A 26,913-nucleotide genomic window follows, 5' to 3' on the forward strand; every position below is an offset into this window, starting at 1 on the left:
AGGAAGTGGTAGTTAGTGAGTCAGCTCAGTGAGCTTGGAGATATACAGGTTGGGCGTCCTTGGGGTCGAGGAGCCGCTTGCTGTCAGATGGTGACAGAGATTGGGGGCACACATGCTGCCTCAAAAGGAGAGGGAAGAAGTGAGAGGGAGGGGCTTCCCAGGGAGGCCAGAGGCAGAATCCAAGGAGAATTCAGGCCTTGTGAGAAAACCTGACTCATAAAATTACAAATAACCAGTTGTGTTCAAGTCATTTCTTGTTCTGTAGGGTCTAATTTCAGGCCATCCATATACCCTTAAACCTTTTATAAATGCCAGGGAGCCTGGGCGGCTCAGTCGGTTAAGCACTAGACTCTTGGTTTCAGCTCAGGTCATGATTTCAGTGTCCAGGGTCTGGGCTCTGGGCTCAGGGAGCATCTGCTTCAGATTCTCTCCCTCTGCCCCTTCCCACTGTGCTCACCTGCTCTCTCTTTCTCTCTCTCTCTCAAATAAATAAACTATTTTTTTTAAAAAAGTCAATAAAAATTGACTTCCCAGGGACGCCTGGGTGGCTCAGCAGTTGAGCATGTGCCTTAGGCCCAGGGCATGTTCCCAGAGTCCTTGGATCAAGTCCCGCATCGGGGTCCCTGCATGGGGCTTGCTTCTCCCTCTGCCTGTGTCTCTGCCTCTCTCTCTGTGTGTCTCTCATGAATAAATAAAATCTTAAAAAAAAAAATTGACTTCCCCAGAGAGTGATGTTCTAGTGATATTCTGAGTAAATGGAAGATAAGCTTGTTCATTTTAGATTAAAACAAAAACATAAAATTATGGGTAGAAATTGTCAGAGAATTCAACAGACACGGGGAATCTGAAAATTCATTTCTAGGGCATTAATACTCCCCACACTATAGCTTGGAAGCTTCAGCCATTTTATTTGGATGTGAAAATGATGAAAATAATAATGATAGCTATAATCACCAAGTTACCAGGAGTTACCCAGTACCAATTCTTAGGCTGAGGGTTTATTATTCACTAAATCCCTGTGAGGTAAGTGACTCTCATTGTCCTCATTTTGTAGAGGTACACAGCAATGTGTCCAAAGTAAGCAGCTGGGAGAGAAGCTAAGTTAGGCTCTAGGTTGAGCTCATTTTCTCTGTGGTATAATACTCCCTCAAAGGAAATGATTCTTAGTGGATCATTTGCTAGCAGCTTCTTCCTTCCTATCTTCCTTCTTTTCTCCCTCCCTCTCTTCCCTTCCCATCATTCCCTCCTTCCTTCCCTCCCTCTCTTCCTTCCTTCTTCCCCTCTCCTCCCCTCTCCTCCCCTCCCCTCCCCTCCCCTCCCCTCCCCTCCCCTCTCCTCTCCTCTCCTCTCCTCTCCTCTCCTCTCCTCTCCTCTCCTCTCCCCTCCTCTCTCTCCCCTCTTCTTGTTCCCTTCCCTTCCTTCCTTCCTTCCTTTCTTTCTTTCTTTCTTTCTTTCTTTCTTTCTTTCTTTCTTTCTTTCCTTTCCTTTCCTTTCCTTTCCTTTCCTTTCCTTTCCTCTTTCCTTCCTTTCCTTTCCTTTCCTTTCCTTTCCTTTCCTTTCCTTTCCTTTCCTTTCCTTTCCTTTCCTTTCCTTTCCTTTCCTTTCCTTTCCTTTCCTTTCCTTTCTTCTTTCCTTTTATTTTCCTTTTCTTGAGGGAAACTTGCCTTCATGCTTCCTTCTTCAGATTTAACTAGAGTGAATCTGTAATTTTCAGCATCTTATTTTCAAATAAGATATTTTCGTTAAGACCTACTCTTTCCCCATATACCTATTAATCTTAATTTTGCTCAGCCTCCTTCCCATATTTCTAGATGAAAATGCTGCGCGACCTTTAAAAGGGATCTCCCAATGGGTTGATGGTGGTGGATGGTAATGTGCATGTGAAATTCGTGAAGCACATTCTATGTCTTCCCAAGCAAACGTCAAAAGTAGTGTTTTTAAAGATAAATAACATGAATTTCAAACAGGTTAAGGGACCATCAGAGAGGAATATGGCCTCATCCCAAAAAATCAGTTTTGGATTAGGATAAGGAAAGACTTTCCTCATGATGTTTGCTGTGTGTCAGGAAATAATTTTTCAGATCTCCATCTATTATGTCCACAAATGTTCTGGACAATATGAGATGATATTTCTGTTACAGTTCTATTTTGCAGCCACTCTGGAGTAAGAGGGCTTATGATTCACTTCAACATTACAAATCTAGGAACATCATGCAACCATTAAATAGTTTCAAGTGATATTCAGTTTATTTGCTCAGGATCTCTGATACCTGAAACCTAAACTATGAGTACTTCTCAGCTTCACTTAATTGCTGTTTACCAATGCTCCAATGTTCAAGGAAGCCAGCCACACCATAAGGCCACCCGACAAGGAGCAACAGGACAAACTTGCCCTCTTCTGTTGGAAGTGGATTTCCATATCATGTGGCTTTAAGTCAGTGACATTCCACAAAGACAATTTACCTGAGCCATGCTGCTCTTCTTCTGAATATTTTTGCTGTTTATTGCTGGTTAGTTGTTTTTTGTTTTGTTTTGTTCTCATCAGATATGTCTATATGATAACAGGACCAGAGATGTTTAACATTAAAAAAAAAAAAAAGTAAGAGAAATCAGGACCTCGAAAGGTAGAAGGAAGTCAAATCTTGGGATTGTCCATCATTAACTGCCTACCCCCTTTGATAATATGCACACACAACTTCTTAAGGAAAAACTCTTATATGGATCAAGAACAAAATGGAGCATTCAAGGAGGAGCATTCACTGGTGGAGAATTCAACCAGCATTCACTGGTTTGGTGACGACTGCAGAGAATAGAATTTTTGTGGTAAGAAGGAGATTATAAATAGAAGTAACTGAGGCAACCTCTCTCGTGATGCTTTATAAATGGTGTCATAAGACCTTATGTGAGATAGTGTGGTAAAGATGGTATGGGGGGATGTTTCCAGCTTACAAAGCACCCTCACTGGTGGAAGAACAATTGGATCAGACTGGGACAAGGTAGAAGAAGTGGGTTGGGGCTGCCTTCCCCATCCAGCTATGGGCCTTGAGAGAAAAGGGCCATCCCACGGGTGATATCAGTAATTGCACCGTCATTTTATATTGCTGCAAAACCAACCATCACAAATTTAGCAGTGTAAATCAACATCCATTTATTATCTCACAGTTCTGCAGTCAGAAGTATGGGAGAAATATACTGGGTTCTCTGTTCCAGGTGGCTCAGTGCTGAAAAACCCAAGTGTCAGCCAGCCTGAGATCTTACCTGGAGGCTCAGGAAAAGAGTCTACTTCTGAACTTGGTCATGAGGTTGGCTGAATTCAGTTCCTGTGATTGTAGCACTGAGCTTCCTGTGTCCATGCTGGTTATTAGCTGGGGGCTGTTTGTTCTCAGCCCTTGCTCCTTAGCAGGTGGTACCTAAAAGCCAGCAATAGTATGTTGTGCCCCCTTCATGCTTCTGCTCTTTGATTTCTTCTGCTGCTACCAGCTGGAGGAAACTCTCTGCCTTTAAAAGCCTGGTGTGATTAAATTAGGCTCGCTCTGATAACCTTTCTCTTGTCTTATGATACAACATAATCATAACAGTAAAATCTCACCATATTCAGGGGTTCCAGCTATGATTAAAAGGAGATGTGAAGGGGGTGCCTGGGTGGCTCAGTTGATTAAGCGTCCCATTCTTGATTTCAGCTCAGTCGTGATCTCAGGGTCAAGGTTGAGCCCTGAGTGGGGCTCTGCACTCAGCGAGGAGCCTGCTTGAAATTCTCTCTCCCTCTCCCTCTTCCCCTCTCCTGCTTGCATGTGTGCACTCTCCCTCTAAAATAAATAAATCTTAAAAATATTTAAAAATAAAAAGGGGTGAGAATTATGTAAGGGCGAGATTCACTGGGGTTCATTTTTATAATTCTGCTCACCACAAATAGTAATATTAGCAAATATGTTACAAGATTTTCTACATGTCAGGAAGAGTATAAACATTTTACATACATTAACTCATTGAATTTTACAGCAACTTTATGAGGTAGGTACTATTAATGTCTCCACTTTACAGTAGAGCAAACCAAGGCACAGGATGTTGGTATAGTATATACAACTAGGATGGGGTTGAGCTGACATTTGAACCCAAGTAATATGGCTCAAAGTTTATGCTAGATTTCTTAACCAAGCTCCATGGATCTATCTAAAAAGTATGCTTTCGGTTTAGCTCTGCTTTCAGCCCAGGGTGTGATCCTGGAGACCCGGGATCGAGTCCCACATCATGCTCCCTGCATGGAGTCTGCTTCTCCCTCTGCTTGTGTCTCTGCCTCTCTCTCTATGTGGGTCTCTCATGAATAAAAATTATGCTTTCTTAGACGTGGGTTTTTCCTATTTTCATCCAAGCTTGAGTGTGAAGGTGAGACCCAGAATTATTTAGTGGGGCAGGACAGGATACAAGTGGAAGGTGGCACAGCATTCATGGTTTAAATGGCCCATGGCCTGGGCATTAATCAAGGTTTACATATGACAGGCCTGCTTCTGGACTTCCCTTCTTGTAGTCAAAGTCTTAGCTGATTTTAAAGTCTATATTTTCCTGAGTGCTCCCTCCCTGTGTATTCTTCACGAGCAGTAGATCCACAATGACTGCTCAGGTGTTCGAGGTACAGTGAGGTCTTCATGAAACAGACTTACTAGCCCCATTTCCTAGGGCTCTTCTTCCCCCCTAAGTTTAGGCTGTGTTTTACAAGTCCTGAGGTCTATATGGAAAAGTTACTTAATATACTGGTGCTTACTCTATATGGGCTTATATGATAGTGTCTGTGCTTAGTCACAGAGGAGAAACTGAGGTTATGTTATAATTCTTCAATCTTCCCCTGACCGGGTGACATTTTGACCTAGACATGAGCTGAAGAAGAATCCTCCAAGATGCAACTACTTTAGAATCAGAAATTAACAAGGAATAAGGATAACAGAATAGAAAACAAAGCTTATTAATAGAAACAAAGCTTATTTTTATAATAGAATTTTATTTCAAAATGCCTTCCTACAATAACTAGTAGTAGTAACATTGGAAATTCTCCAGTAATATCACAATGAAAGAATATAGTTCACATAACAAGAGGCAGAACATGAAAGCAAAACCAAGAAATGTTCAAAAGTGGAAAACCAAACAGAAGGCAGAAGACTGACAGCAATGAATAATTGTAGTTGTAAATGTAAATGTTATAAATTATACCCTTGATATAGAATATCAACTATGATCAAAAAGGGAATCTAAAACTCTTTTTCATGCATTATATTAAAAGATTCTATAAACAGATTCATAATAAAACAACTCAGAAAGGAAAAGAAGTTATTGATAAAGATGTCCAGGGAGTCATTACAAGAAGAAGAGTTGCAGATGCAAAAACCAAATCTCAGAATGAACCACAGACAGGGCTTTGGTCATGATGAAGAGGAGTCATTTTCAATCCCAAAGCACATGAAATAACGAGATAGAAAGTTTTTATAGGTCCTAGGTTTGTTCCCTTGAGGAAGAAGAGGCATAACAGCTCTGAAACCTTTCACAAGTGGAAAGAAACCTGACAAGTAGTGAAGAGACCAAGGAGAAGAAAGAACCAGACCCAGATGGTTCATAGGTTTCCTAGATGACTCGACTTCACCTCCTGGCACCGGGTATTCTCCATGTGCATAACGTGAGTCATAACATTTCCCTACACTGTGGCTCTGATACTTCAGCCACATAGAAATCACCCAGATGGCTTGTTGAGACACAGAGTCTTGAGCCACAATCTTGGTAGTTCTGTCAGCAAGTCTATGATGGGAGGCAATCCTCTGCATTTCTAACAAGTTCCCAGGCCATGCTGATGCTCCTGGTTTAGGGAACATGTTTTAAGAACCACTGTCCCAACAGACATGGTTTGTGATCATGGGACATAGGAACATCAGGTCCCTTCAAGATATTTATTATAATACTAATAGTTAGGAAACTTTCCCTAATATCAATCCTCAATAGTTTCTTCTAATCCAGTGCCAAAGCTCTGTCTTGTATTGTGGAGCATGTAAAGAACTTTACTATGTTGCACAGATAGATGCTCATGCCATCTCGTGCCTTGTTATTACATGGGCTAAGTTGCTGTCCACCAAATAGGTGCTGAGAGGATCCTTATCATTGATGGGAGCTTTTCTTCTTTTCTTGAGAGGAGAGTCAGCTGTCACTGGACCAGGGAGAATAGAAGAACTCTAACCTCTAGGAATGAAAACATTAACACCTGCTTCTCCTGTCCTCTTTTCCTTCCATTTTCCTTCTTTACTTTCTCTCTACCCTACTTTTTTCTCTTGTCTAGTCTTCCTTCATGTTCTTCTCTTTAGAAGGTTTGTTTGTCTTTCCCCCATCTTCTCATTTTTCCCTGCAGAAGTTAATGTGGATGAGTTCACCATGGTCTGCCTTGCCAACATCCATCTCCATGACTTTATTTCCCTTTACTTTGTCCTCCATATATAAATGTTTTCTGAACAAAATGACAAACTGAGTGTGATTAGTTATGGTCCTAGAAACTTGTCTAGACATTGATCCTTTCAGACCAAGCAAGATGTTTGCCAGTTATAATGACATTGTCTGAATAGCTTAGACATCTGCTATGTCCAAAACCTCTTTCTTAGAGACTCAGTATGCATGGATTGCTATATTTGTGCTCAATGACATCATGATGACCCTAAAAACAATGGATTTGACTCCTGATCCAAAGGGACTCTGTTAGTTTGTAGGCATTCCTTGGACTTAGGAAGTTACTTGGTGTGAAGGCTCCATCTAACACCAACAAGAGTGCCCTCTACTGGATGGTGACTTTCCAAACTAATCAAATTTTTGTTTATTGAAGAGTTTGACTTTAAGACACGTGCAGAAAAAAAAAAAAAGACACGTGCAGAATAATTATACAAAAGCTTACTAACAATAGAAGTAGAGGTAAAGAGAGGTGCCTGGCTCAGCCGGTTAAGTGTCTGCCTTTGGCTCAGATCATGATACCAGGAGTCTGGGCTTCCAGCTCAGTGGGGAGCCTGCTTCTCCTTCTCTCTCTGCCATCTACCCCCCCCCCAACTTTTGCTCTCTAGTTCTATCTATCTCTCTGTCAAGTAAATAAATAAAATCTTAAAAAAAATAAGTAGAGGTAAAGAATCACCATGTCACCAAACAATAGTTTGAAGGAATGGATGTCATGGGATAGCCACAAGAATTTTAGTGCTTCATCAGGGCAGCAGTTGGGCCTTTAGATCTGCTGCCAAAACCTGAATAAGGTTTTGAGCTCTAGGTAACCTGGTTGTATATTATTACAGCAAACTGTGTGAGATAAACTAATTATATCTATTTCTTATGATTCAAGCAACTTAATGTATAAATAATAAGAAAAGTCATTTTAGATAAGATTAGGCAAAAGGCTATAATAAATAGATGAAAGATCAATATTATAATCCAGAGCTGATAATCACTATTGGTAGCAGCTGCTGGAAAAAAAAATCTCATGTATAAATGTACTAGAAATTATTTTTCGTATGTCTACCTGCCTATCAGAGACCTCTCGGGCAGCCACTCCTCTCAAAGAAACCAGTGGAAATATGAACCTAGATTGCATTATTGGGTATTACATGACCCCACCTTCTCATTGACATCCTTAGACCAAAGGTGAGTTACAATTTCAAGAACAGCAAACATGGTGTCTCTCTCTCTCTCTCTCTCTCTCTCTCTCTCACACACACACACACACACACACACACGGCAGTTTATGTGCTTTATTCTATGTAAGTTATACCTCAGGAAATAAGAATAAATATAAAAGGCAAAAAAATGATGAAGTAGGTCAATCAGATCCCTACATGAGCCTTTTAAACCAAGAGTATTGAGATGATGATTTCAATAGCTCAGGGAACAGAGATTTTGAAAAGTCACAAGGCAAAATTGAGACTGCAGAGGATGCTATGCAAACTCAAGGTATAAGGAAGTTGAGCCCTTGTGTTGGCAGAGGGAGAGAGATGCAGAGCAGAGGAACAGGGAGAGGCAAAGACAGAAAAAGCACGTAATTCATGTGGGAAGATGAGGGAAGACCTGGTCCAAGGCACATTTTGTTTGTACAAAGATTTTTCTAGCCCAGTCTCAATCTGGGTTGAGAAAACCCAGAAAACCAATAAATCTGGTTTTCTTGAGGTTCAGAGATGTAAAGCCGCCTACCTGAGATTACTCAGCTAATACAGAAGGGAGCAACTATTCAGCTAATATAGAAGGGCTGGCTGGTTTACTCCACTGCATCTGTCCATGACATGGCACCATGTTATAGAATCTTACAAATGTGGAAGAAGTCTTAACGACAAGTGTATTCTATCAATCAATTTTTTTGTGTGTGCCTGCGTGAACTACAGCCTTCTTTTGACAATTTACAAAGTGCCTTTCTATCTTTTCCATTCAGTCTCCTTTAAACACAGAGTTTCCAGCAATGAAATATTTCATTGGAATGGCTGAACATAACTAACGTTTCACTTATATTTTACCTGTTTATTTTTATAATAAACTCTTTATATCAGTTGCTGGATGTTCATTTTACCTGTGTTAGTTTATGAGTTATTTACAATTTTTCCCAATGTCTGCCATTCTCTCCTGTCCATTCCACCATTCACTTATGCTCTTTCTTATTTAATTTTTTAAAAGATTTTATTTATTTATTCACAAGAGACAGAGGCAGAGACATAGGCAAAGGGAGAAGGAGGTTCCCCACAGGGAGACCCATGTGGAACTCCATCCCAGGACCCCAGGATCATGACCTGAGCCGAAGGCAGATACTCAACCACTGATCCACCCATGTGCCCCTCCTATTTAATTTTTATTTACCTCTCTTCAGTCTCCTCAGAGCAGGTCTTGACCATTTTCTTAATAGGAAAATATCTTACGTAAATAGTGGTAGTAGGGAAACATGATCTAGCTTTTTTTTTTTTTTTTTTTTGAGTGGGGAAGATCATATGTTGAGATACTTCATCAAGGTCTACCCTTTGTTGCGCTGGACAAAAAGAATATAAATATTATAATCAAAAGAGTTTTACACTACTTTTTCACAGGTCTCTGGACAATATGCAAAATGGGATAGTTGAGTGTATAATCCTGGCAATTGATTACATTCCTCAAATACCAGCTCTGAGGACTGACTCCATCCATGGATTTTTACCATCTCTGCCTACATGGCCCCCATCTTAGGGAGAGGTATCTAAGTAACATCAATACCCTGGAGTGAAAGTTTCCTAGTCTAAAAAGTCACAAATTATATGAGAACAGTGTGCAGAGATTCCTTTCAGAAAACCAGCTCAACACCCAAGAGTTCCTAAAATTTCAGAACTGCTTGGCATTGTCAATCAGCTTGTTGAACTTCAATGGAATCAGGCTTTCCAGAAAGCCAGCATTCAACTTTGAATGAAAGTGGTGAACTCCCAATCATAGTCATCTTTATGGTCATCAGCATTTATCCTTGGTATTCAACTGAAGTTCTATGTACCATATTTATAGATAAATAGGACATGACCTCTGGGCTGTTTAAACCAGGAGACACTTTTTCCTTGAGATCAGCCATATACCTTTCTCCAATTTCATAAACACTCTTTAGCTGGCTAATATCTGGTAAGGTATTTGTAATTTGGCTATCTTGAATCTGAATAATCTATGTCCTACCCTTTTTTCTTATCAGGTTTGCTTTTCCAAGGAACCATGCCATAAAACTTGTATTTCCCTTGCTCCAAATTCTGATAAAAAGGGAACAAATAAATAAGAAAGAGTAATATAGCCAATGGCTCCCTCCTCCTCGTCCCACAGAATTCAGTACAGACATTACTAGGAAGGAAATTAAGAGACCTGGGTTCTTGTCTCAGTTTAATCACAGATAACCAGACTTAACTACTTCTTAAGTTAACTTAAGTAGTTAAGTCTCTGAAAAGCCTTCTAGGATGAAAATAAAAACACTGTCCTGCCTTCCATTTGGGACAACAATGAACAAATGAAATGATGCATGTGGCAACATATTTATCATATTATATAAGTATCAGAGTTCAGTCCAATAAGGCAGGAGGAGAGGAGGATGGATGCCAATGAGAGGAGAAGCTCCATTGTTTTGGGGGCACTATTTTAAGAGCCTTGTTTATTTTCTAATTGCCAGAAAGCAAGGGAGGCCTTTGGAATGCTTCGTTAGAAGTGATCATTTTAGTTTGACCCCTTTTAATAACAAATATTTTCTCTTGCTGCAGACAGATCTCTTCAGTAAATAAGCAGTTATTATGGTACAATTTTTGGGATATGAGTAAAAGGGAACATGTGTGTCTTCCATGATATCAAAATAGTATTAGCTTTCCATTTCAAGATTTTGGGATCTAAGAAATAAAACGGTAATAGCAGAAATACCCAGCAATTGTTTTGATACTCTTCCACATAAAAAAAAAAAAAGTGTGAAGGTCCTGAATTGAAAATTATACCAACAAGGGGCATCTGAGTGGCTCAGTCAGGTAGACATTGGACTCTTTGGTTTCCGCTCAGGTCATCATCTTAGGGGTTGTGAGATTGAGCCCTGGGTGGAGTTTCGAGCTCAGCCCAAGTCTGCTAGAGATTCTTTCCCCTCACCCTCTCTCTCCATCTGCTTCCCCGCCCCTGCTCACACTCCTATCATGCTCTCTCTCTCTCTAAAATACATAAATAAAATATTTTTTTAAAGAAAAATACAGCAACAAAATGAATAGTGCTGTTTTTGATGTTGTTTTGTTGTATTCTCTCCATGCTGACGTGCCTTTTTCATTTTACACATTTTGAAACTTTAAAGTACTTATGTGTGGTCGGGTTGGGGGAGGACTTTGGGTGGGAACACATTGAATTCTACTGAGAGACATTTTCCTGGAGTTATTTGCTTCTTAAAACAAGCCAATACCATCATTTATAACCATAACCCTGAAGGCATCATAGTTGCCTAAATACATAAACAAAATGAAACGTGCAATTTGCAGGATCTTTAGCTGAGTACTTTAAAAATCTGGAATAGTTTGGGGGAAGACATACAAGCAGTAAAAAAAGAAAAAATCATATTTGATGCTATCTAGCAATGTTTATTAAATGCCTATTTGTGGTTGTGGTTGGTGTTCTAAAGGACAAGATAAATGTAATTGTGTAATCATAGAATTATAAAGCTGGAAGGGACTTCAAATGTATCTTATGTAGCTTGAAAACTTTACTGATGGAGGAAGTGAGGCTTAAATAAGTTGAATTCTAAGGTCAATTGGCAAAGAAAGAGGACTCAAGTTTCCCCAGACCTGGTCCACAGTTTCTGTCAAAACACCCCTCTCAAGAACGCTTTTATATCAGTTGCTGTTAATGTATCATGTACAGTTAGTTCCTTAACATGCACATAAACAACTGAGTGATTTTCTTTTTTTTAAGATTTTATTTATTTATTCATGAAAAAGAAAGAGAGAGAGAGGCAGAGATACAGGCAGAGGGAGAAGCAGGCTCCCCACAAGGAGCCTGATGCAGTATCTGATCCCAGGCCCTGGGATCAGACCCTGAGCCAAGGCAGATGCTCAACCACTGAACCACCCAGGCGTCCTAACTGAGTGATTTTCTAAAGGTGGCATTACAACAAGAATCCACCTGATAATTAACTTTAGGATCCTTCAACACTTCTGAATGTGGGGAGGAGACATTCAGCCATACTTTGGGTCACTTGATTAAGGCCGACAGACCAGATCTTTCGGGTTCTAAAATGGATTGCCGTTGGACAGGGAACTGATCTGAGCTGCTGTGAAAAGGGTGCATGGGAACTCTTCCCTTCCCTTCTGGTTGCATAGATTTGCCTGGGAGTGGAGGCCAGGCAATTGTTAGGAAGGAGAATTGCTGGGAATAAATCAAATCACCAGTCTTTAGAGGAAAACAATCAATTAGGTCACATGTAGTCAACCCCATGAGACAAGGGCAGGATTGGTCTTCATGGGCTGGACCTGAGGGTTGTATTTTCCTCCAGAATTGCTTTGCAATGACATCAACTATGGCATACTCCCCATTCTCCTGCTCCACTGTTTACCATATAATGGCCCATTAGGAAGGTTTTGCTGAAGGCAGAAATTAACCTTTTGGAGAAATTTCATCCTATTAAGTCTAGTTACATGAATCCAGACTGATTTTCTTTCTGATGGGAAGATTTTCTTAGCCAGTATTTAAGAGCTCAGAAAAACATTCTGGGCTTGACTGTCTGTGAGAGCCTTCCTGGTGGAGATAGAATTGTTAGTCAGTTACGGTCTCCATGGTGATTTTTTTAAGGCAAAGTTTGAATCAATCGTCTAAACATGGAGGCATAATTTGTGAACACAATTGAATGAATAATACTAGAATTATCAACAATACAGCATTACCTTTAATTTTGGTATTTGAGACTTTACACAGACTAACTCCTACCTGGCCTTCAAAATGGTCCCTAAACATGACTGTAAGAGCCTCCCCTCTTCAAGCATAATGTTCTAGCTGCCTGCTTGCACTTTCCTTCACTCTATCCACTTTCCATGTATCAGGTCCTGAGCCCTTTCCTCAGACCGTCTCCTTGTAATCCCTAGTATTTTATACAATTCAGATAATGTAGGCTCCCTTGCCCTAGGAACCACTACATTGGAAAAGATTCCTATTCGGATATCAGAAGACCTTAGTTAGAGCCCTGTCAAAAGCAAAGCTCTGTGGCTTTATTTCAGTTTCCTAATCTCTCTGTTTCTCCATCTAAAAACTGAGCAAATTGGGCAAGATCATTTCCAATGTCTACAGATTCCACGATGAATCTCAGTTATAGAAACAAAAATGAGACAGTCATTAGACGGCACTGTTTTCCTGCTCTATATTTTTAATAGAGTGTTTTCTGTCCATTATCTGTTCCAATTTGTGTTCAAAGGTCAGAATTATGAAATGCAGCTAAAAGCTGCTGTCAGCTAGTGAGAGGAAGTGAGTTCACCTCTCCAAGGAGACTCATGCTCTGATAAACCTTCGGAATGTGTCTGCAGGCTGGGAGTGCTGTGACCAAATGTTTCCAATGGCTAAATAGAGGCATCAAATGATTTCTTCTTTATTATCTGTCTTTAAGAGTCTAGAAAGCTGTTCAAACAAGAAAAAAGCCTAACAGCTCTTTGTTGGCCAAAGACTAAGTAATGCTTTGGGGGGTCATCCATTTAGGACCATAGACCATTTGAGGAAATGAACCAAGGACAGGGAAAATGAAGCTCCTGGTATTTTTTGTATTTTTTTTTCCTATGTTTTTTCCTTCTGTGACTTTTCTTCACCATTGTAAACTGTGCATAAGTAACAAGGAAGTAACGGAAGAAGCAAACTACCCCCAAAGCCCTTGGCATGTGTTCCTTGAAGTAACTACTATGTGATAGCTACAAGTTGGGGGGGGGTCAATATAGTATAGGGGTTAAGATTATAGCCCCTGGAACCAGTTAGTCTAGTACTTAAAGTGGTGCCTGTCTCATACTTTGCACACAATAAATGTTAGCTTTAATGGCATTGCTAGTGGTTGTTGCTGGTACATGCTGGGTACCAGATACAAAGTGAGGAGAATAATGAGGTTTCTTCCTTCCTAGACAACCCAGATAAACCCTACATACATTAATAAATATTTTTAAAATACCATGTTTGAGAAAATTGTGGCTAGGAGAATAACGTGTACTCCAATATTCTGCACCGTTCTTCTCTTAGATACATCCCAGCACATCTCCTGAGCTGGTGTTATAATAAATTGGACAAACACAGGTTTAAGTTAAAATGTACAAGGCGTAGAATAAATTTACACTGCAGCCCGGGTCACATTGGTCTTGGCCTATTTTACAGTCCCCCAGGCTGGAAAGAATTTCTTGTTATTATGGGCATGAAAATGAACTCAGCTGTTTTTTTCCTGGACTCCTCTCCCTTCCCACACTTCCAGACCCTTCCATCTTATCTTCTTGTCCACTGAGGCCCCTCCTCATGTCCTGTGTGATGCCTGAGATCAATCAGGTTGTTTGGTGTTGTATAAGTCCCTTGGCAAAGATAGGCAGGCGCCGTGTGTCACTACAGGGGTGGACGTGGTTGTACATGTGACATTAAATTAATTGTATGCTTGGATCTGCTGGCTGTGCCGTAAGACAGAATATCAGCTAAGCTAAAGGGATGGCTCAGGAGAAGCTGGAGAGGGCAGGGCAAATTCTAGCTGATGGGACACATTTCCTGGCTTCCACCATAATGATGACAGGACAGCAAAGAGACTGATGTTCCAGGACCGGGCTGGGATGCAGCGCCTCCTGCCTTCATGTGTCCATCTTCACTGTGGCCACGCCACCCAGCAGGGCTGCAGGGTTGTCTCTCCCTAGAACGCATTTCTCAGTTTCCATCGACAGCTCTGGGAGGAAAGAGTTTATGGAAACATCAAGAGTCAGTGTTAGTGCCTAGCCAGTGTCAGCTCTGACTAAACATGAAATCTTGTCCCTGTCATGCTGTGGGACATCTGAGAGCCACACTGAGATGGCAAAGCAGAGGAACTTAAGGTGATGATTTATGTGGGGCTTTAAAGGGCAGTTATGATTAGAAATATGACTGTAAAAACCACATTTCAATGTTCCAGAGTCATTCCCCTTGGTGACTTCCATGTCACATCTGCTTAGTTTACAAATATAAACAAAAGATTCCCCACTGCAGCTGTGGGAAGCTCAGAAAGAGACTTGAACAAAAAGAGCATCACATCCTGTCCCTTTGGCCTTTGAAGGGCCCTGGCCACCAGCTCAGAGGTGGCAGGGGAGGTGACAGATGTGTGTGACAGCCCTCAGGTTTCTGCCATGCTAATTTCTCTAGAGCATCTCAGCCACCCTCACTAGAGCCTGGCTCTGTCAGTAGGGGCTTCTAAACCGACAAGAGTAATTTCCAAAGTGTAAACAGAGAAAGCTGTTAAAAAAAGAAAGAAAGAAATGATTTAAAAAAAAAAAAAAAAAAAGGAGAGCTCTCACAAGCTCTCACTGTGTGCCAGGCATCAATCAGGCTGTGGACATTCTAGATTTATGTATTCTCGTGGCAAACTGCCCCTTACCAGTACGTTCTGACAAGTCCTCTAATCTAGACATCTGATCCAGATGGACATCAAGTCCAGACACAGCACCACACTGTGTGCCAGGCTATGTGCTGGTGCTTTCACATCAGTACAGGAGGAATGTAACAAGACTATTCACCTTTTTCATTCAACCTGTGAAGTTATCACATGCCAGCGGCTACCTGTTGCAAAGCTCTAAGGTGACTCATTCCTTCTACTGCCTGGATCCTGCATACAATGTCAAAACGTGCAGGGACCTCAAAGACAAATTGCAAGATGCATGATAATAGAGCTAAGAGAAGCAGAGGAGCGTCCTATGCGTTAAAATAATCAAGAGGTGTGGCCAATACAGTCCATTGCCCACTCAGTATTTAGTCTCCCAGGATTCTTTGCTCTGAGAATCTCTACTTTATTGGTAATGGAGCAATGTGCCCACCCAAAGCATGGTTGTTCAGAGACAATCCTGATAAACCTGATTCTCAATTTTCCAGCATCTATAAGAAGACTTGCAACCTGGATCTAGGCAATAAAATCTAAGTGGAAGTCTATTGGGAAGAGGGTGGGAAGCAGTGAGCCATGAAAACATTTTCTTTTCTGATTACAGGAAATAAATATGGCTTCCAACACCTCTTCCTCCTTCCAGAGTTTTCCTGTCTTGTGTATAGATATGATGGCTGGAGCTGCAGCAGCCTTTCTATGACCAATAGTGAAGGACACAGGAATGGCAGAGATGCTGGAACTAATACGGCTAAGTTAAAAAAAAAATGACAGTAGTCATTGCCTACCACTCTTGTTATTATGGGAGAAAAATAAAACCTTGTTCTTTAAAGCCTCTGTAATCAGAATTTCTAATTCAGACAGCTAAACATGTTTCTAAATGATAGAAAGTGGGGGGCTGTTCCATTTCTCTAGAGGGAGACTCAGTATTGCAAGCACCTAGCCCTGAGTGCTTAACAGAACTGAGATTGAGTCAAATGAATATCACCATGTGGGCACTTGGGCAAAGCAAGAGATGAGATCTTGACGTGGCAGCTGGAGTTCTCAGGATGGCTGGAGACCAATGTTGAAATACCAAAATGCCTATGAGGGATACTTCGGCCACCTAAGTCAGGGCATGTAAAAAGGCTGGCCCTCGTAGAGGTGAACAGACCCAAGGAAGAAGGCTGGACTTATCTGCCAACTGGATGTTATTTTTCTGGGGAACTGTATTGACACAAAACAAAACAAAACAAAACGTGTCCTCCCTCAAGGCCTTACAGCATGCATCATTTTCATGCCCTAGGGGAGCTCTAGCATTGCGTTGCTGTAAACAGCCACATTCCCAGTGCCACCCCTGCCACTCTCTAGCCATCGGACTCATGCTTCTTGCCACTCCTGACACTCACATTCTCCTGCTAGGATCACTGCGTGGCTTGTCTTTGACTTTCTGTCTCCTCAAGCTTCATATGGTGTTTTCCTGCAGATGTGCTGTCTCAGTGCTTTGGTTAAGCAAGTATCTTTTACATCAGTGCTCCTTTTCCTGAGCTTTCACTGGTCACTTGAGTGGGAAACAAACCAGAGGTCAGAATAAGGAAGAAAGCCAGACAAATACACTGGTTATTTGGTCTGAATCCCAATTGCAATGGGAAGAGGGTATAGTAGAACATTTCAAGTGGGTGGCTTGGATTTAGTCTTTCTTGCTTTGAAATGCATTTTGTCTTAGAGAAACTTACTCAACCTTTCAGCTCCTTACTTTGTTCATCTGTTTGGGGATAATAATAATATAGAACTGGCAGGGTTGTTGTTTTAGCTGAGAGGATTCATCAAAGCAGTGTGAATAGTGCCTGAGACATAGTAAGTCTCCAAGAAACCTAACCTATTTGAGTGATGAGGAGATCATTTTATCAATAAATATTTATTAAGTATTGTTTATATTGCTGGATTCCTGGAATATAATGCTGGCTGCTAAGCTTTGATCCCCACCTTCAGGGGTCTTACAATATAATGTAATTTAAAGTCAGTAGCTAAGACCCTCTCTGGTGTTACAAATGCTATGCTACTTAATAAAAAACAGGGTTCTGGATAACATATAACCTACCTGCAGAGAAGACTGGGAAACAGGTACAATCACAAGACATACTTTGGGAGCACAAATTCTCTTTGCCATGGTAAGTCCATTTGGTCACTAAATATCCTGATTCTCTCTTCCCTTAGGTATGAAATATACTGACCTTCCCACGGGACACAATCCAAGTTCAACCCCAGTCAGTGCTCTGGTCCAATCAGAAGAAAGAAACCACATAGTGATTTGACCAGGGAAACTTTAATATAAAGAACTACTATCTATAATAGAAGTTTGGAGTAATCAGGGATTAGCAAGTTAGAAGTCAAGAGAACTATAAAGCATATAGGGACAGCAGATAGAAGGAGCAGTCACATCTGTGGGGCTGAGATAGCATCCCCAAGGAAGAGTCTTATCCAGTGTCCACTCCCCCTCCCTAGCATCCAGAGCTGAGATTCAGCCTGAGTGGGGATGCCATTGTGTGACTCCGCGAAGGCAGAGAAGCCACGGTGATGTCATACCGGGGGGATTTGCTGGGAATCTACCCTCTGGAACTTGCTGGAAAAGTTCCCTCTAGGAAATCTATTCTCAAAGAGGCATCTCACAGGTGGGTGCTCTACTAAGAAACACTCACAGAGAGGATGCCAAGCAAGCTGCTGGCTGCCAGGAGCTCCTGGCCTCCATGCACTGCAGGAGCCTGACCATGGTGAAGCCTCACACACCATAGGAGCGTGCCCAGGGAACACACTAGAAGCAAGGAACAAATCCCTTTCCCTCCTAGAATCTCATGAGCAGCATCGGTGCAGCTGGCATAGAGAAAATAGTTAAGAGTCCAGATTCGTTTTTACCAGTCACAAAGTTTGGATTTGGAGCTCAGAGGCAGTGGGTTGATAAGTGGCACAAGCATCCAACACAAACCAAAAGATACACAGAATTCTCTCCATTAGGCAGAAGGGTTGGCTCTGAGTCCAGGGAATTGTAAACTAAGATGTTACTTACCTTCCTCATGCCAGTAAGCATGCCTGGCATATCTTAAGAGACATAGGTTTTAGAGTGTTATTTTACTTTTCATGTTTGCCCTTACTCCTCCCTCTCAACTTGATTAAAACCAACTCTCAGACTCAATTCGGCCTTCGCTCCAAATCACTCTATCTTACTGAGAGGTTATTCTGGACATTTGTCATTCAAGGAATCTTCTAGTACCTCCTCTTATGCTTTGGACTTCAGAAGCAATTAGAGCTTCCAACCATACAAGACCCCAGATTTCCAGGCTCTTTCTATTTTATTCCAGTTCATTTCTGCTTGTAAATAGGCTGATTCTTTATTGAGCCCACCTCTTTCTTGTAATACCTTCCTAAATCCAGAGTAGTAGGTAGCATATCACTAATAACTGTTCTCACTGTTTTCATTGTTAGACATGGTTCCTCTTTTTATCCTCCAGTCCCAAGCTCTCCCTAGCTCACTGCTCAACCATATCCAATGTCACATACACGAGGTTGATGTAATGTCAGTGCATCCTTTGGGGGGCCAGTTTCTACTTTGGTCAGGGTAATTAATGTTGGCTATGGCAGCACACCCTTCCTAAAACCTCAGCGGCTTGACAGAATAGATTATTTCTCATTTAATCCAAGTCTGGTATAAATCAAACAGCCAGTTTGTATCTTGAAGCTACACTTCTGGGACACACTACATTCAATATCAACATGGTAGGAGAGAAGAAAACAGTGGGTCAAAAAGGGCTTCTCAAAATAAAGAGAGGGCAAGTATGTTCTAACCTGAAGGATCAGCATGTGCAGAGAAAGCATGATGCCACTTTGGAAATATACAAGGGACTAACTCAAAATCTCTCTTCATGACGAAGAGATGTATCCCAAGATATCATTAGATTGGACTTCTCTTTCTCAGGGCTTTGGAAATGTTGAAGTCACATGGAGATCATGGCAGGACTGAAATATGAAGCCACAGAGATGCATTATTTGAAAGCTTCCAATAATATGTACCTATGTATGTAATCAGAATATTTTTTAAGATTTTATTTATTCATTTGACAGAGAGAGAAAGAGCACAAGCACGGGGAGCTGCAAAGGCAGAGAGAGAAACAGGCTCCTCGCTGAGCAGGGAGCCTGACATGGGACTCGATCCCAGGACCCTGGGATCATGACCTGAGCCAAAGGCAGACACTTAACCAACTGAGCCACCCAGGCGCCTCTGTGATCGGAATATTTTTTAATGTCTTCATTTTAGAAGATGAATATATGTTTCACATTACTTAGGAAATAGGTATAATTTCTAATGGACTCACCAATCCTGCTTTCAGGATTTGTTCTAACAGCAATTATTATGAACTACTAAATAGGGTGTTGTATAAGTTATTGACCAAACTCACACTTTTGTGAGTAAAAGGTGCTCCATAAATGTTTACACTGGGACAAAAGTGTAACCTGGTTCTGTCCTAGACCAAGGGATTATGGCATCATGAAATTTCTGTGTTAGCATCATGAAATGTGTCACTTCACCATTTATAGTGTAAAAGTAAGTAAATAAGAGTAACAAACAAATAAACAGGTATTAAAACTCTCACATAAAGTGATGACATTATAAGAAGCTGATAAAGTGATGTTATAAATAAAATATGTAATACCATGGAAAGAGTTCATGACATATCAAGATGTGAAAAAAATAGTTTAAAAATTTATTTCCAGGGACACCTGGGTAGCTCAATCGTTTAAAGGCCTTAGGCTCAGGTCACTATCCCAGAGTCCTGGGACTGAGCCCCACATTGGGCTCCCTGCTTAGTGAGGAGCCTGCTTCTCCCTCTTTCATTGCAGCTCTCCTTGCTTGTGCTCTGTTGCTCTCTCAAATACATAAAATCTTTAAATTTTTTTTTCTATTCAGAGCATGGGGAAAAAATAATGAAAAACTGCCACAGTTTATTAAGTGTTTAATTCAAAGGGATGAGTGGCAGAATGATATATACGTGTATATATATTCATACATATATAAAATATATTTTTCTTTTATACATTAAATACACATATTTCTTCTTTTTTTGTTTTTTACTTATCATATTCTCTAGCTTGATTCATTCTTACCAGTCAGCAGTCAAGAGAGTCTGCACTTTAAAAAGTTATGTTTGGATCTCACCAACGTTTTTACAAGTGGATTCAGCTGAAGGGCAGCTCAGAGTCAAAGAATAATAATTCTTCCCAAATGTATAGCACTTTTACGTTAAAGTGCTTTCATGTGCATTACCTGATTTGATCTACTCAGCAGGAGACGGGCATTATAATTCTCATTTTACAGTTTCAGAACCAGAATTTCTGAAAGATTAACTTAATTGCCCAAAGTCAAACAGATATTTTGAGGCAAAAATTGGAATTATAACGCGCATCTCCCAACTCTGAGTTCATATTTCTTTGAAAAGGAGCCTGTTAGGATCTTTCTGGGTAGCTAGTTGTGACCCAAAATTTTATTATGGACAATGCTAAGGGGCCACTCTTTATTTGGTGGGAAGGGACCTCTTGAAAATCTGTCTTAAAACAAGTGATGTCCTTAGCAGACTTGCTCTGCCCTGATGAAAAGAAAGTTAAAACACTGAAATTAATAAAAATTTAAACTCCATTCTCATGATCTGAATATTTCAGTGAATTTTAGAGATATAACATCGAATATTTTCTTTTTTTTTCATCAAATTTATTATTTATTATTCAGGCCTCAGGAACTTCTTGAGGATATGAGCAATACTCTCTGCAGGACTCATATTTAGCCAGGGGATACTGAATTAATCAACTATAAACACGGAGATCTCCCATTGCTGTTTCTTTGGAAATTAAATGCTAAATTTGAGAAAGGTGATAGGGTGAAGTTAATGGGGTAAATCCCTAATATATGTTTTCCTTTGCTTACTCCAATGAATAGGAACTGCCTGGTTCCTGTTGACCATGCATTTTGTTGAGTTTGAGCAATCACTTAACTTCATATTTTAGTAATTGCTTTGAGTAATCAGAGAACCGACGAATAGCCACTCACACCCACATAATTTCTCATTCTGAAACCTGACAACATTGTCTTACAGACCAGTCTCAGTTTATATTGTTAATGTTTAATATTTACTATGCCTTAAAAATTGACATCAGATATACAATCTATTATTTTCAGATTTTTTGTCAGATAATTCACAGTTTATGTTATTCTGAGACTCAATCATTTGTAGATTAGTTGCAGAAATCAAAAGTGGTTATCTGGCCATGTATTCAGGTAGGAAGGAAGAGGTCTTGGTGAGCTAATTCCAGGGAAGACTTTTCTTTTTTTTTAATTTTTATTTATTTATGGTAGTCACACAGAGAGAGAGAGAGAGAGGCAGAGACATAGGCAGAGGGAGAAACAGGCTCCATGCACCGGGAGCCTGACGTGGGATTCGATCCCGGGTCTCCAGGATCGCGCCCTGGGCCAAAGGCAGGCGCCAAACCGCTGCGCCACCCAGGGATCCCCCAGGGAAGACTTTTTAAATTGATTTATTTTAATTTTTTTTGACATTTTCTTGTAATTTCATTTGCAGGTGGTAAACAAATAATAGATTAATAATTAATAATAGATTTTGTTTTACAACCTCAAAGGAAGGAGATGTGGATGCAGTAGTCAAAAGGATGTAGACACTGAGTAGGATCCATGGTTCAAGTCCTAGTTTCACCATTTAGCAGCTGAATGACCTAGGACAAGTTAATTTTAATGTTTCTTATTTTATTTCCTCCTCTAGAAAATATCTAGCATGCAGGATGGTGAGGATTATATGAAATAACATACCCAGAATGTCTGACAAAAAGTAGGTATGTATTTTTCCCTCTTTATGTTTTATGTTAAAAATATAGTATTTGATTTGCTATATCTGATGATAATGGGCTTTAAGGGAAATCTGTAATTATCTAGTTTAGCCTAAATTTTTCTCTTTATGAGCCACTTACATGATTTTTCCCATTAGCATGATGTTAATTTTGACATTTGCCTCAAAGGATGAAATAAAGTCTTTTAGTTCCACAACTTGGTGGAATACACTAGTGTGAAAATAGCCAGAGTGACAGTAACAAGAAGAGAATTAAGTTTCATGAGAATGAGCATGTGTCATGACATTGTAGCATATTAAGGTGGGGAAATAAGAGGTTGACTTAGATCAAACAACACAAAATAGATACCCACAGGATATGATTTAAACTATTAAAGAAATTAAATAAATGAATAAAGATGTAGAAAACATGAAGGTAAGTAGAGAACAATACTTTTAAATGGCATATTTGAAAACAGAATATAGAATTTTTAAAAATCAAATATAGTCATTCAAATTAAAATTTAAATAGACATTTAGAAAAATCTAGACATACCTGAATCAAAAGATGGTAACTAAGAAAATAGATCTAAGGACTGTAATATCAGAAGGAAAAATACATGAAAACTATGGAAGATAGCTTAAAACCCCAAAAAGTTGGCATTCATATCACTCATGAAATGTGTCTGTTCTTTAACTGCTCTACTGCCACATATAGGGTTACGTTTCCTGGTACTTTATGCATGGATTGGTTTGCATGACGTGCTCTGGCCAATGAGTAACTAGTGGGTATTTCTTCTCAAGCAAACATGTAATTCTTAGAGTATTCTTTTCTCTCTAAATGGTAACAAGTTTCCTTAGCTTGTGACTCTGAGTAACTACAATGAGCAGAATATCTTTGATGAATCTAAAATTAGCATCTAACATGAGCAAGAAATACATGAGCTACTTCTTGGATGGTTTGGACCACTGATATTTTGAGAACATTTATTACACCAATGTAATTTAAGCTATGGATTAGAAAACTGAGACCTAAGGGCCTGTCACCCCTTTTTGTAAATAAAATGAGCTAAACTCATTCATTTAGGTGATATCTATCTCTTGTGTGCTGTGGCAGCAGAGTTGAAAAGTTGTGACAGGTATTTTATTATATGGTGCACAAAGCCTAAAATATCTGTCCCTTTAAGAAAATGTTTGCTAACCTAGCCTAAACTCTCTGGTAAAAATATGGAGAGAACAAAAATTAGCAAATATCATGTACAAGTCTCAACTAATGGTAATTTAGAAGAAAAGGCAAAGAAATATCAGAGATATAAAAGCAGAGTATTTTCATAGATTAAAAATTAAAAATATGATAATCCATTAAGAATTATGTTTCCCTTTAAGATAAAGTTGATCTTAGCAGACTAATACTGGTTCCTGCTGGAAAAACCTAGAAAATCAAGATGAAATTTAAATATATAAATTTGTAAATAAATATATGTGTATATAAATATATAGACACATACTTGCATATATATACACACTTCCCCTAAAGCCCATGTGCAAATATATATTATATATATATATTAATTTTTTAAGGCATTAGATGCTTGCCAAGAAAACAAGACTCAAAGGGCCAAAAGAGCTAGAATCCAGGAAAAAGAGAATCATAGACAGAAATGCCCAATTCTGTTACAGCTTCATCCTTCAAGGGTTTTGCAAATTTCTGGTGACAAGTCAGGCAGAAGACCACTGTTAAGACATAAAGAAACTGAGGAATATTTTAGAACATATAGGAATTGAGAAAGCAAATGTATTTTGAACCGTCAAATAACCCAGGACCTGGGTAGCCATGATTCTGTTGAGGAAGTAGACTCAGAGTAGTAATGAGTAACGCCAACATTTTGTTGGTGTCCCCAGGAGGAATTTTCAGTGTAAAAATGTATCATGGTAAACAGCTAGTTAAAAAAAAAAAAAAAAAAAAAAAAAAGAACATCTTATAACCATCCCTAAGAACTGGTGGACTGAATACCAGGATACCAGGGGTGGGTGAGACCAATAATAACAGTCATGATACTTGCAAAAGAATTAAATAACCTCCTTCTCTGATTAATTTTATATGTTGCTACTCAATCTGCCTTATAAGGGAGAAGTTTATGCTGGAGAATGATAGACCATACATAACCTTTCAAATTTATCATGCATGAAAAAAATTTGTCATACATGACATCTAGCATTCAACCAAAAATGTACAAGAAACGTGAAGGAAAAGTAGTATAAAAGAGGAGAAAAAAATGAAAACAAATAATATTGTAGCTGGGGGCCTCTGGGTGGCTCAATAGTTGAGTGCCTTCGGCTCAGGTCATGATGTAGGGTCCTGGGATCAAGTTCTGCAAAAGGCTCCCCTGCAGGGAGCCTGCTTCTCATTCTGCCTGTCTCTGTCTCTCTATGTCTCTCATCAATAAATAAATACAATCTTTTTTAAAACTTTAAAAAATAATAATACAGTAGCTGTACAATAAAGTGCTAATTATGGTGCTTTAAATGATTCAGATACTCCAATTAAAAGGCAAAAAACATAAAATCAAAGTAAAAGAAAACACATATAATGCTTACAAGTCTTACTTTTTAAATATGAGAGTATCAAAAATTTCAAGTTAATGAATAAACAACATTCTCGGCAAACACTAATCAAAGGAAAATTAGCTTAAATATATTAATAAATTAGACTCTAAGAGGCACCTGGGTGGCTCAGTCTGTTAAGCATCCAACTTTTCATTTTGACTTAGGTCGTGATCTCAGGGTTGTAAGATCCAGCCCTGTATCTGCTTCTCCCTCTCCCTCTGCTCCTTCTCCCACTCGCTTGCTCACTCTCTTCACTCTATCTCAAATGAATAAATAAGTAAATTAAATATTTTTAAAAAGTTAGACTCTAAGACAAAAGTATTGTCAGAGAAAATGAGGAAGATTATATAATAACAGAAAGGTTAATCTACCAAGATCATATAAAAATTGTAATTATTTATGTGTCTAATGATATTGTCTTGAAATACATATAATAAAAATAGAAAGACTAAAGTGAGAAATAGGGATCCTTGGGTGGCTCAGCGGTTTAGCTCCTGCCTTTGGCCCGGGGGGCGTGATCCTGGAGTTCCAGGGTCGAGTCCCACATCAGGCTCCCTGCATGGGGCCTGCTTTGCCCTCTGCCTGTGTCTCCGCCTCTCCTCTCTCTCTCTCTCTCTCTCTCTCTTTCTCTCTCTCATGAATAAATAAATAAAATCTTAAAAAAATAAAGTGAGAAATAGAAAATTACCCAATAGTAGTAGGAGATGTATTAATATCTGACAGAACAAGTCAACAAAAGCATATGGCCAATCAAAACAACATTTATAAACCTGAGTTAATAGACACACACAGATCTCTACCCCCAGGGATAAGAAAATGCATTTTTTTTCAATTGGACATAGGACATTTATCAAAAATACTCATATACTGGGCTTTAAAGCAAGCTTAGCAAATTTCAAAATAATGTTGTATTCAGACTAAGTTTTCTGTTCACAGTGGAATCAAGCTATAAATCAATAACAAAAAAGCAAATTCTCAGCTCTTCAGAAAATAAGATTATTTCCAAATAAGCCAGGGATCAAAAGAATCACACTGGAAATTAGAAAATATTTTGAACTAAATAATAAAAATACACCTTATTAAAACAGGTGTGATAAACTTAAATCTGTTTAGAGGAGAAATAACCATAATTAAATACACTTAAGAAAGAAATCCTGAAAACCCAATAACCTATGTTTTTATCTCAAGAAGATAAGAAAAGAAGAGTAAATTAACCCTACATTAAGTTAAAATAAGGAAATAATACAAACAAGACACATTAGTAGAATCAAAACCAAATATACAACAGAAAAAATGAATAAAATCAAGTTTAGTTTTGTGAAAAGACTAGTTAGATTTATAGAATTCTACTAAGACTTTCAGTTAAAAAATACTATCAGGAATAATAAAAGAGGTACCATAGTAGATTTTAGAAATAGGAAGAGGAGGAGGAGGCAAAGGAAGAGGAGGAGGGCAGGGAATAATTATAATCACATTTACGAAAATAAATTTGAAAATGTAACTAAAATTGGTAAATTTCTAGGAAAAAAAAAAACACAATTTACCCAAATTAACATCAAGAGAAATTCTCAAATTGCAAACCATTTAACTATTAATAAAGTTGAATGTGAATGCTATAAACTATTCACAAGAAATTTCTAAGGTAAGTAGTTTCTCTGGTGAATTTGTACAAATGTAAAAGAAAAAGCATGAAACTTACTGACACATATTCTTTCAGAAAACATTAAGCAAAAAGAATCAGTTCCTAAACAGCTTCAAGAGGCCAGCATAATTTGCTTCCAAAATCTTACAAAGATGATATGATAATGAAAATTATACATTCTTATGCATGCATGCACACAGTAATGCCCCCTGCAAGTTTAGGTTTATTCTGAGACTGTATATGTTGTTTAACCTTTGGAAATCAATTAATTTTTGTATCATACTGAGTAAAGAGAAAAATGACAAACCAATCTCAATAGAAATATTTGAGAAAATTCAACACCTACTGATGACAATAACAACAAAATCCTCCTACTAATCTATAATTACACAGTAAATTCCATCATCTGATAAACAGTATCTAAAAAAGAACCTGTAGCAAATATACTTGATGGTGAAATCCAAAAAGCTTCCCCCAGAGACTGAGAGAGTCAGAAAAGAAAGCCTGCTACCATCACTCCTGAAGCTACTTGAATGTGATAAGGCCAAAGAAAACAATTTAAAGCATAAGGAATGGAAGGTGATATCACAACTTCTATTTACATTTGACACAGTTGTTTATGTAACTTTCAAAATATACAAAATATTAAAACTAATAAGTAAATTTATTAAGGTTGCTTGATATAAGGCTATTATAAAACACCAGTTGTATATCTATATACCAGTTACAGA

At 39.0% G+C, this 26,913-nt stretch overlaps 1 protein-coding gene across 1 annotated transcript in view; it reads left to right on the forward strand.

Moving 5' to 3' along the window:
• AGBL1 (ATP/GTP binding protein like 1) overlaps positions 1-21,940 on the forward strand; it is a 585,877-nt gene extending 563,937 nt beyond the window's left edge. The window contains exon 18 of the mRNA XM_038532775.1: positions 21,871-21,940. Coding sequence (XP_038388703.1) covers positions 21,871-21,907 — 37 coding nt within the window. The 3' untranslated portion in view covers positions 21,908-21,940. The remainder of the gene's footprint in view (positions 1-21,870) is intronic.
• Positions 21,941-26,913: the final 4,973 nt, after the last annotated feature.

This window comes from Canis lupus, chromosome 3 (genome assembly GCF_011100685.1).
Source record: "Canis lupus familiaris isolate Mischka breed German Shepherd chromosome 3, alternate assembly UU_Cfam_GSD_1.0, whole genome shotgun sequence".
Taxonomy (NCBI): domain Eukaryota; kingdom Metazoa; phylum Chordata; class Mammalia; order Carnivora; family Canidae; genus Canis; species Canis lupus.